General features: G+C 43.2%; 1 protein-coding gene across 1 annotated transcript; it reads right to left on the reverse strand.

Moving 5' to 3' along the window:
- Positions 1-231: 231 nt before the first annotated feature.
- Positions 232-9,852, reverse strand: ttbk2b (tau tubulin kinase 2b). Its single transcript, XM_075459233.1, has 15 exons — positions 9,464-9,852; positions 8,890-9,012; positions 8,638-8,785; positions 7,966-8,039; positions 7,729-7,869; positions 7,482-7,586; positions 6,968-7,033; positions 6,165-6,257; positions 5,947-6,072; positions 5,694-5,851; positions 5,267-5,456; positions 4,775-4,989; positions 4,231-4,684; positions 2,772-3,469; positions 232-1,370 (listed from the first exon to the last, which is right to left on the reverse strand). The coding sequence occupies exons 2-15, from the start codon at positions 8,956-8,958 to the stop codon at positions 1,019-1,021; spliced, it is 2,889 nt and encodes a 962-aa protein (XP_075315348.1). The 5' UTR covers positions 8,959-9,012; positions 9,464-9,852; the 3' UTR covers positions 232-1,018.
- Between the last annotated feature and the right edge of the window lie 2,808 nt (positions 9,853-12,660).

The raw sequence follows: 12,660 nt of genomic DNA on the forward strand, positions 1-12,660 counted from the left end.
TGTATGTTAATATTAATTTTACGCTCTAGTAAAGGGGCCATTTTCCTAAGAGACAGAGGATATTTCCAGTGTTCCAACTGAGTTGACATTTAATGACCAGGAAGGCCTAAGCGATGCCACCTGTAACCTCTCAGCTCCAACTGCCCGCCACACGGTCGGCAGTCTCCGTGTCGATGTCTGTCATGGGCAGAATCAACAAGATCCGGATAAATTAAGACACCCCTCCTGTTTTTTTGGGGGTTTTTTTATGAGAAAATAAAAATGCAAGTCTTTGCTGGTCGACGTTATGATGTATTTTCATCAGCAGCGGTTCAATAAAAATACAGATGCTTCAGCCAATTAGACAAATAAATACATAAAAATAAAACCATCTGCAGCGATACTCATGCACGTTTACGATACTTAAGTATGAGTGCACTGGACATGTACATTCTAAATATGCTGATGCTTGTTGTGCGACAGATATTTTCTAGCAACATGAAAGCACACTACAACACTGATATGCCAAAAAAAGCAATTCATTGTTAAATACTATAAGTAATTAGCAGTTTTATTAAAATGAGGTCATTATGGGGCTGCATGCCCTGACTTTGTACATGGATGCTGATTTAGATATACTGCTCGTGGTGTTCTATACTATCTTAGTGTTCCTAATGTGAATACATGGCTTCTATATTTAGCAATTACCATTTCTCTAATGGTACATATATACAGTTAACATCTTCTTTTGTTTTTTTACATCCCTCAAGTATTAAACGTTCTTTTTGGTCTCATATTAGTCCTATATGGAGTTTTAGTAGAGGAGTGAAATGAGAGGTAAGAGTTGGCAATCTCAAGAGTTTCTCCACATCCAACAAATGAATAAATAAATAAATACAATTTATCATACATTTTACATTACATACAGTACATTCCCTTGGGTAAATACCATATTTACACATGCTGTCAGGGACTAAAGATGAGGCAGCCTCTCGCAACAGCTGCACAATCAGGATCAGTCATTTGTGAGAAAACGCAGTCATCGAGTCACTTTTCCAAGGCCTTTACCCTCGCAGAGCGGACCTCGCCCTCTGGAGCTGTGGCCCCACTGACCCAGCCCTGTGGCGCGGTCCTGTGGATGAGCGAGTCGAGGAGGGGGGGGGCCCGAGAGGCTGGACGGAGAGCGGCTGCGTCCCGGCAGTGTCCCGCCGTCGCGGAGCTCCTGCCGGGAAGGGGAGGAGCTTAACGAGCGCTGCAGGGACGAAGACGAGCTGCGAGGGCGAGGAGGAGGGCTGAAGAGCATCCCGCTACGGTCCTGCATCAGCTGGGTCAGGCTTGCCAGGAAGTCTGCGTCGCTGGTGCTGCTGGCACGCACCCTTAACCGCCGCCGTCTGGAGCAAAGAAGGATGAAGAGAATCACTTTTTTTCCCCTCGTGTCAGCAAATGCTTTTCAATCCATTTACTTCTCTGTGTGGCGGCCAGATTCAGTAAATTTTGTTTAAAATTAAATGACTGTTTCTATAATTCTGGCACACAGGCCACTAAAACCTTAGCATAATGATTTTTGAATGACAGAAAAAAGCATGAAGGTTTTTCAACATGCCAAACCAAGTCTGATTGGCTGATGTTATACAGTGTTATGCAGTTATACATCCCTAAAAACAGTTTTTGTTGTGGTAGACACATTCACTGATACTGAAAGTAACGATATGCGCAACAATGTCAAGTAGTGCTGACACCCTAACTTTAACACTCACATATATCTGTTTGACTCTGAGAAATGAAATTGTTGCTTAAAGGAACAACCAAGCCAGATGTGATACAACATAATGGACAGGATCTTAACAAAGATGGTGTTTCCACATAACATTGTCATTGGTATCCAAGTCAGAGAGACAGAAATGCTAAAGACAAAAGAAATAAGAAACATGTTCTTCTAAGAGGGGAGAGACCTAATGCAGACTGGTGAGCACAATTTTATTCACTCAAGTTCACACTGTTGTGGTTCCCTCTATTGTTAAGCCCCTCAATCATTTCTTAGAGTTCTAGAAATAGTTCTGTACATTATGTATGTTCAAAGAAATGGTGGAAAGCTGACAAAAAATATGAAATGAGCTAAATATTTGGCACTGGCATGCCATTACAAACTAATGCGAGCAGTTTCTCTGTATCTGAGGCTGTCATTAAAATAAACGCTCAGGTCTGATACGCCCTGATGCTGCTTTTGTAAACATTACACAACCTTGCACAAACATCCCTGAAAGAGGTGACACAGCCCAGACTGAACATAAACGTCAAGGCTTTCTCCGTAGAAATGATTTCCATGATGTTGTCAGGTAATTCTAACAGCAATCAGAGCCTGGCAGGTGAAAATACAAGCTCGGCCGTGGATCGGCTGCTAGAGCTGTTGAATTCAACCGGATGGTCAGCGGGAAAACTTGCCGAAGTGTCTCTGAGAAAGACACTGAACCGCACATTGCCCCCGATAGGGTAATTAGTTTGGGATTGTAGAGATAAAGTACTGCATACTGTACTAAGACTGTACGTTTACATGTATATTAGAAGCGCTCTGAGTGTCTACGTGAATGCACAACACATGGAAAGGACTCTGTAGAACCTATACAAAGTTAAAAGTGCACCATGTACGTCTGACCCATTAGATCACATCGCAGCAGTCGCTGTTTGACCGTAAAGATTTTTACGCAAAAAAAAGGGCCCAAGTTGGAGGAGAAAAATTAATGAATTTTTTAATTCATTTCCTTTTAATACCACCAGCGGTGCAGCACACATACCTGTTATCCACACATGGGCGGGTAGGTGGCTTCCCAGGAGGTGGTCGAGGCAGAAACCTGCTCCCGAGCTGCTCCGGTAGAAACGAAGCACTCATGGGACGTGGGATCCTACTTTTACTCCCCGACGAGGAGGACAAGGACAGAGGGTCTTCACCTACACAGTCGGACCTGGAAACTCGCTCGGAGGTCAACCTGTCTCTCGGCAGAGCGCAGGGCAGGTTGTCGCAGGACAGAGATGGAGAAGGTGAGTGTGTGGGGGAGCCGGGGGCCGGACTGCTCCAGCGATGTCGCCTTTCCATGTTCAGGTCCCTGCTTGGAGAGTCCAAGGGGTTGCTGGGATCTCGTACGGGGATCCGACTCTGTCTCGGGGAGGAGGGAGAGTCTTTCCTCCTGAGCAGAGCTGGAGGGGGGGAAGAGGAGACGGTGACTGTGCTCTCCACAGCACCTCCTGCTGTGTCAGCCTGAGGCTGCTGATTCGGTTCTGAAGAGCGATCGGGAAGACCGGAATCACTTTCTGGGTCTCTGTCGTTGGTCAGCTGAACAATGGGGCCTTTGGCTGGGCTTAATACTGGGGCCAAGTCCAACCTTCTCCCATCCTTCAAGCTTTCCTCTTTAAGTTCCTCCAGTTTACCAGATGGTTCCTCTAGTGTTACTGCATCGCTCCTCTGTGCAGATGACTGTGGCACACCGCTGGAAGACTAAAAGGAATTCATTGATTATTTAAGGGCAAGCAGATCTTTAATGTTTAAAAAAAAAAATGGTAGGGAGGACGTATAAGACAAACAGCAACGTCACTTAACCTGATAGTTAAGTTTCTCTTTGATTTGAGCATCTGGCATTATGAAGTTTAAGAGAGGAAGCTTTTCCTCAGAGGAATACGGTATGAACAGTTATCAGGCATTAAGATTTATTACGTCAAGTTTTCCCAATCCATCAGTCTGTTTTTTAACTTCTACTTCTCTTACTGCTGTGGGTTTTTTCAGTTCTGGTTGTGTTATGGCGTTTTTTTATTTATTTATTTATTTTTTTTAAAACACCTTGGGCATTTGTACACTTCACAGTTGCAGTTCGGGATTAGAGTGTCACTGCAGGACAGCGGGTTCCTGGTAATGCTTCTTTCAAGTCTTGTGATGTTGCACAGTCTCTTCTTGATGTATTTTTGGCCACGTCTTGACTATTTTCGTCAAAACAAGTGCTACATTTCTCTGGCATGCCTTGGCTTTTAAAGGTCAGATTTCTTTGATGGCTGCTTTCATCTGACGTGAGCTGCCCACCAGTTGCATATTCATCATTTAAATCATGTTTGGATAAACATCCCCTGAGAAATACTTTCATCATCAATATTGGCATGTAACTGAAAATAAGCTGTGGAGTCGACCTTGGGTTCCGATGGTTTTGTACAGTTTACTATCACAGTGCTGCTCACAGTACTTAAACAAATCATTTTTGTTACACCCACCTGGTCCATCTGGGGTCTTCCCATGATGACTGAAGGCATTTGTCCCAGCATCCCCGGCAGCCGCCGGTGGCCCAGTAACCACGTGCCAGGCATTGCCATCTGCGACAAGACAGGGCTGCTGGGCACAGCAGGACTCGTCTGGCCCTCCTGCGGCTCAGAGGACTGCTTCTCAGCTTCAGCAGTAGAGCGAGTCCCAGGCTTGTCTTCATGCTGGGCTCCTGCTGGAGGCTTGCTTCCTCCTGAACCACTGCCTTGCTCCAACTCCAGCATCACCCACTCCTGAGAGTCTCCCTCATGGGGCACGGGGCTGAAGTTTACTGCAACAAAGCCACTGCTTGCTGCGCCCTCCTCTGGGTCGGGAGTTGCTGTGCCAGAGTGCTCCTGCTGCCCATGTTCCTTCTCAGGGATGCACTTCTCCCCAACGTGGGAGAGGACGGGACGCTGTTTGCCCAAACTGGAAAAAAGGGATTAAATGCATTAAAGATGAGCTTCTGTTTGTTTTAAAAATTCAGATTTTGTTTATTGTAATTTACAGAGCACTAACTAGGCCTCAAGGAAGCGTTCTATGGTGGGCTTGGGTTCAGGTGCAAGCCTCTTTTCGAATGCCAAGCTCTGGCTGTGCCTCATCCTCCGGAGCAGCGGTGCAGCCCGGTCCAAGAACATGGTCTCTGATCGCACCCTTCTAGGTGAACTCTGTATGGAGCCAGTGTTTGGACTTTGGTTCCCCTGATTCTGACTGTGCTCATCCTCACTCACCACCTGAAAAAAATAAATGATGACATGGCTTAAAACACTGAAATAATGGAGCTGTATCACAGAAAACTGTGGAGAGACACCGACCTCTTTGAAAACAAAGCCAGGCATGGCAATTTTGTCCAATAAACTTAAACCTATGCAGAGATTCCATGGTAATGTATTCAGGACTCCAGGGAAATTAACATATATGTGTCTCACTGCACACAGCAGTTACATTAATATCACAGCAGTATCTAACAGCATCCTTTTGAGCATTTACAGTGAACTACATCCCGCTGACCTTCCTGAACACCGGCTGCGCAGGTTTATGGTTCCGGTTGCGGTCCATCTCTTCCCATACATCTGCACCAGGGGTGGTCGGTGTTGGGATGGGGGGGCAGTTGTCAGCATCACTGAGGCGTTCCCCTTGAAGGACATCCTCAGTGTTCTCTCTCTGCAGCTCGCCTGGCAGCACTGAAGCATTGGCCATACTGTGGAAGGGAGGAAAGGTCACCCTGCAGCTCATTTTCACAACACAATTTAGAGCAGTGATTTCACAGGGATCTCTGACTGTGCAGATTTACAGCCTTAAAAAAAAAGCTCTATATTGGAACTCATATCCAACAGAGTGTGAAGAAAGCTTGAAGAGCACAAGTGAAACTGCGACAACTGCCTACAGCAATTTAAAAACTAAAGCCCTGAATGTAAATAGCGATAGCTTTAAATACCCGAGGTAAGCTGGTGTGAGGCGAGTGAGCTGCTGAGCAGTGGTTGCTGCGGCAGTGATGGTCAGCATATCCTCTGAATCACATTTCTCCCAGTCATAGGGGTCATTCTCCAGGACATTGTGGTTCTTCATGGCCTTGTCAAATACTGACATCAGGAGCTGCCGTAGGGAAAAAGAGAAACGCATGCATCAGCATTTGATAGTTGGAGAGGAATAAACAGAATGCAAAATACTTCAAACAAAACAGTTTGAACCTGATAGTCAGGCTTAGTGAAGTAGTCCAAGGCCAAGATATGATCCAGGAAAGTGCTGAACTCTAAGGGAAGGTGCTTCAGCATGAGTCGATTGTCATATGTGTCTTTTAGATTTCCTACTTGTTCCTGAGACGAGCGGGGCAAAAAAAAAAGCATGTGAGCCGATGACCTCTGTAAGAATTACAAACTTAAATCCAGTAAGTCATAAAAGCACATACTTTGTCTTTAATTTTCCTCCAGGGAAGCTGCCCAACCATGAACTCAACCAGCATGTAGAAGAGGGACCACAAGTCGTCATGACGACCCATCTCCTGCAGATTCAGACGCACAATTGGACAAGAAAAAGGTAATTTACGAGTTAATGACATGGGGCATGCCAAGAACAACCAGTTCTAGTTGAATGTTTGGACACAATGGGTAGGTGAATATAAATATAAATGGCTAGGTGTGTCCAAGCTTTTATCTGGTACTGTATACAATCCCAGAACCTTAAATTTACTATCATGCCCAGTGTTTCAACATTTACACGCAAGGTGCTCTGAAACTGAAACAGAGCTCCAAATGAAGAACTGACTTATGTGCACTCATTGCTGAAGATCTTTCTCTTTTTTTCTTTTTTTTTTAGTTTCCGAGCTCACAACAACACACCCATAAAGTCTCAAACAGCAGCAATTACCTTTCATACACTGCAAACAATGGTGGGAGGCTGCTCACCTGCATACATAAACAACACTAAAACCACTGCCAGGTAAAGTGAGTAAGATTAATCATTTCCTGAATCTTAGTTTGATCAAGCAGCAGCAGAATGTGCCAGAAAAACCCAGATCCACAGCTGCCACACCCTGAAATCCACAAAAATCTGACTACCACCAACATCCCAGAGACAGACACCACACGATGCCGCCAAATGTCTTGTTTACGTGCCACAACAGGTTAGAGCTGTTCCGGAGGTGTGAGGGAATCTACAATATATTAGGAAGTTTGCTTTAATGCTAGGTGCATGACCATGGTCGAGGCTCACCTTATTCTTGTGGGCATTGATTGAAGCGTATCGCACAGTTCCTCTGAAACCTGCCACAGGACGAGGCTGAAAGAGAATAGAAATTTAACTGAATGGGAAGCAAGGGACTGCTGGGATAGGCTCCAGTCCCCCCGCGACCCGACCAACGGATTAAGCGGGTATAGAAAATTGATGGATGGATGGATGGATGGAAAGCAAGTGCTACAACAGAAACTGAAACACATATTACAGATCTCTATCAATTGGGTATTAAGGCCCAAAATATTTCAGGTACATTTGCAACAACTATATAAAAGGAAAAATAATTAGCTCTTTGGCTCCTGAACAGATTTCAGCTCTGATGTTGCATAATGACCTGCTGTGGTCGCCTACTTTTCGGTGTCAACCTTCTAGATAAAGCCTTTAATAACCACCAGATTATCATTTAAAACTATTTCTTAGAAGTGACTTGCTAAATTATTTTGATTGAAGAAGCCAAAACAATGCTTTAGAGAAGCTGGTACAGATTACTTACTGGACGGACTTCTTGATTGGAGTTGGTAAACTGACGGGCCAAACCAAAATCAAGCATATAGCAGCATCTGCAGGTACTGGCGAGCCTTCCCATTGCAAAGTTTGACTACAATGTGAACAAAAACAAGTGTAACTCTTCATGACATCGCATGTTTAAGTTGTATTTGATTGAGAGAAGCAATTAAAAGAATCCAGTTAATTACACGGAATTTACAAGGAGGTTACATGTCACCTACAGGTCAACTTACCGGCTTAATGTCACGGTGCAGGAAGCCCACAGAATGGATGCTTTCAATGGCCTCTAAAATCTGCCTGCCAAGTCTCAAAGTGGTGGAGATGGAGAAGGTGCCGCGGGTCATTGTTCTCCGCAAGTCTGCCAAGTTCCTCCCCTTTCAGAAATCGAGGTTGTGCGTTACATTCATGATGCAAAGTAATGTGCAGTTGGAGGCGAGTGAAAAACTGGACTGGCACCGACTGGATCTTACCTGGAGCTCCATCACCACATAGTTGAAGCGATCATTCCTGCCACAGCCAACAAAGCGACACACGTGGTCTTTACCTATAAAACAAAGATTTACAGTTAGATTGTCTGATCACTGCCTTCTTCACACTTCATATAAGACTAAATCTTTATTTTACAGATGATTATATTTGCAGGAGATTTTTTTAGTCATATTGTAAACACAAAAACTGATTACGTGAATTAATTTAATCATAAGTGAAGTAATTAAGCATTTAGGACACAAAGTTGGAGATATCTTTTTATTTTGTGGAGCAGGGGAACCAGTTTGACTGGAACAAAGACTAAAGCTGCTTACATCTGTAAAATTGCATTTGTTTTTAGAAATGTTTCCATGTAGCAGCCTGAAAACAGTTTAATTTCATCCATCATTTGTAAATCTTCTGCTGCTATGATTAGTGGGACCAGCTCTGAGGATTTAACTTCTGAAATTAAACAGACTGCAATTCAAAGAAATTATCCTCATTTGGTTGCAAAGCCAAATACAACTGCAATGCCGGGGAAACATAATGGTTTTAAACTAATGTATAACTAACAGAGGCATAAAATGAACAGAGAAAACTGCTGAATGGTTCATCACGACCAGAGAAATATGCTTCGGTTTCTGTCTCAGTTCAAGAGCAATCGCAACACTCACCCTGCAGCTTCTTCAACACCGCCACCTCCATCTTGAGCACCTGTTTGGGTTGTTGAGCCGACTCCACCTTTAAGGCAACAGTGGCCTGGCTCAGCTGATCCAGAACCTCATAGATCTCCCCAAAGCCACCTCCGCCGATCTTCCTCACCTGAAATCGAGGTGATAGTCATTCCAAAGCCTGTGTAGAGCAATGAGCTTTGATTTTTCTCAGAGTTGTGATTTTGTGATGCCTCTTACTAGAGAGAAACTTACCACTTTCCACCTGTCTCTGACCACATCTGCTACTGACAGGATGTCTGTGTGCTCTCCAGCCCCACTCATCCTGAGTGATCTCAGCTACAGCCTGCACCTGGCATCAGTTTCGCAAGCACTTCACTGAAAACAAGCAGGAGATCCTAAATATTCACAGGTTTTCTCTCTCATTACAATGCATACTTCATGTTGCTTAGCCTGCAGTAAGTGAAAAGAGCCAACACTGATGTGGTTTTCCCATTACTGCTCTGGCAGACACATGTGGACCGTTTAAACGGCACCTCACGTCTCCAAGGCTGATTTAAGACGTTAGCTAGCTGACAGTCAAATGATAGCAGATTGCACCATTTGAATTAAATTAAAGGGAAACCCAAACACAACGTAGCTAGCGTAGCGCAGCGGGAATCACGAACCACACATGACTATCAAGTGGTCGATAAGGATAATCCGTTAAGAAGCTAATCGTGGTAGTTGGCGGAATTCAATGCGGCAGCTCCGGTGGTCCTGTTAAGGAGCTAATTAGCATGTTTCCCAATGGATAACCGATAAGCGGCAAACCTCTCTGGCCTCTTACCTCGCTTCGCTGCACCTTTGCAATACCAGGTAGAGAGTAAAATCCAAGCTGTCCCCATGCCCCCAATCTGCTCCGAGCCAGGCAAGTCATTCCAAGCAGTTGTTTAATTCAGAAATTGAACAGTGGTGGTGGACCATAGCTAGCAGCTAGCTACCGTTAGCCAGCTAGCTGCTTGTGGATGGGGAAGGATGCCCCCTGCGCTTCCTCACAGGCTTGTTGTTGACGTCACATGGTTCGTGTCTCCTGATTGATCCGCAAACTCCTGCATCCTCGACACTGGTGTTTCATTGCGACTTATTATTGCATTCACCAGCAGCATTTAATGTGATGGCGCATAAATACAGCGAGAGGCATCCGAGTAGCAAATTGTCGTGCCCCTCATAAACCTTTTAACCTCCCCGGCACCCTGCATCACCAACACGACCACCGAAACACACATTTCACACGCCTTTTAGTTTTTTCAATGAGGAAATGTCCCCACCAGATTGCAAGTAAAACTTCCTCCCTGGCCTTGTAAGTCTGCTTTAAATGATTTTTTTGTTTTATTCGGGTTTACAGTTCCTTTAATGCAGCCAAATAACTGGACTCATAGGGCTCTAAGGCTGAGAGGAGGCTCGTGAAGAGCATCACAATTAGTTGTGCAAGTCATTTTGGAACGTGTGTACATGATCTATCCTCTACGTTTTTATCTTGAGCCATTTTTGTTTTCTTTTAAACATTTTTCCTGTAATTTTGCAAAGAAAATACAACCATTCAAGAAGATTGGCACACTCTGCAAGACCCCGTGACATATAAGAGCAATGATTTGCAAATAATTTAAACCCAATATTCAATTGAAAACATGATGACATTACATCAGGTGTTAAACCTGTTTTTTCTTTCTTTTTTTAAAATATATGTGCTATTTAGATTTTTATAAAAGGTGGGACTGCTGTTTAGTAGTTTAGAAAGAAAGGTGTATTCCCAAATTAAATTTCAGCTGCTTTGTAGTCTTTTACCCATTTCATAATTCAGCAACTCTTTTCAGTATCAGTCACAGACTAAATTTGGTGTTTAAGGCTTTGAGAGAGGCCATTTTAGCACCAGGACTCCTACTCATGCATACATGTAGACACATGTGCCCTTACAGATGTGCAAGTTATCCACACCATGTGCACTAATGCACCCCTACAGCATCAAGTACAGGGCCGTAGCCAGGATTTTGGAATAGGTGAGGTCCATGATGCGCGCACAGCGCGCCCCGAAATTTTTACTATATATATATATATATATATGTTTTAAATTATATAGTTTTTAATATATAGCCTACATTTATGTATATGTACAATATATATTTATATTTTTTAATGTATTTATTAAATTACAGGTCACACAAGAGTTGTATTGTTTAAATGTGTTTTAATTGTATAAACCAGCATTTCATTTTTTAAATGTACTGTACTAAATTTACATCTTTTTATAGTACACCATGTTTTTAATGTTCATATTTTATGCAGCTGATGGTGTCAGTAGGTCTTTATTTTTCTCCACTAACCAAATGACGGCTTCTTAAAAACAGTGACTTATCAAATTGCTTCACAAAGTTGTCAAAGAAGACATCATAGCCTACTCATAACTCATTATGCATAGGCTACTGTTTTAAAACTGTTGGCTTTGTTGCGCCCAAGTGCTGCGCTGCGCAGGCTTAATCACTTGCGATGTCTGCTGAATTGCGTTCTCTTCCACGAGTCGCACCACTCCGCTCGCACAGTCTTTTTCACTCACACAGGCAAAAACGAAAACAAAGCCCATGGATGTTAACCACAATCTGCAAAGCACGTTTCACAGAGGTTTTGAGGTTTTTTATGTTTGATTCAGTTGGGCATTTTTGGCGGTCCAAAAAAAAAAAAAAAAAAAACCTTGGATGAAATAAGGGAGGTCCAGGCCTCGCTGTCCTCTAATGTCGCTACGGCCATGATCAAGTATGCTGGCTTTTGACCTGTGGGAAGCTAACATTTTGATTGGTCCTTCTCTTCTTTAGCCTTGAAGATGCAGCATTCATCATTTGAAAAATAAAATACAGTCTTTATCGGTCAGATCTCAGATCAACTTTCCAATTCTGACCTGTTGACTAATGACCTGCAGTTGCTCCTCTCCCAATTTTTTTTTCAAAGCGTGTTTGTATCAAATCAAATCATAAGTGAACTTAACAATAAATTTAAGAAAAAAGTTCAGAACTACAATATCTGATGTGTTGTCGTTCTTTTGTTTAATTTAAATATAGCTCATGAATAATAAGAAATTAAGGGCCCACCCATCATATAACAAGAACTTAAATTCATGACAGCACTTAAGTTCAAATATAGTGTTGTACCTCAGTGAGGTGACAGAAACCGATAGGCCTTGAGACTGGTTTCTAAAGCAAGTTAATCCCCCAACAAACCCAATTTTACATCCTGCTGCTGCAAAAAAAGAAACCCCCCAAAAACTGTTAATGCAGCTAATTTCCCCTGTCTAGTAATAGCTGTACTTTAGGATTAATGTTTTAATGCTCACTTTTTGAGATTGTGTTAACGTTTTAGGTCATGCATAATAAAATACATTGTGGCTACCACCCATTTGATGTGCAGTGAGTTGGAAAAACCCAAGATGGTTGCAGCAAAATTGAAAGTCAACACTTTGAAACAGCAGTCCACCAGCCAATGGACGACATCAGGGTGGCAACGTTCATCTTTTTCACTGTCTATGAGTACAATCAGTAACGTAGAACCCACTGTTGATTAAATATAAGGAATCTGAGCATTATGTTTAAGACTTCTAGATGAAAGACACTGTGAAAGTAAAGAACCCTTAGATTTTATTATTGTTGTAAACCTCCCTTTAAATGGATGAAATGTTGCAGATAATTTAAATCTAGTCAGGGAAATAACCTCTAAACTCATGGAGCATTTGGATTGAATTTAAGGGTCTTTCATAAATAACGTGAAGGGAGGAGCTGCTTGAATTTGACCCCACCATGTGGAAACTCCCGGCCGCAGCCTTGATTCTACCCAACGACGACCCGCGTCCGTGTGCTTAGTCTCCGCATCCGCGTCAGCGAGTAGAGCAAAACAAACGTACACGGATACGGCAATGGGCGTGGTCAGACAATCGGATTGGATAACAGGATGTGAGTTGAGCTGTTTTGGGGTGAGGCGCTGCGTTTGTGGTTGCAAAAC

This window comes from Odontesthes bonariensis, chromosome 24 (assembly GCF_027942865.1).
Source record: "Odontesthes bonariensis isolate fOdoBon6 chromosome 24, fOdoBon6.hap1, whole genome shotgun sequence".
Classification (NCBI taxonomy): Eukaryota; Metazoa; Chordata; class Actinopteri; order Atheriniformes; family Atherinopsidae; genus Odontesthes; species Odontesthes bonariensis.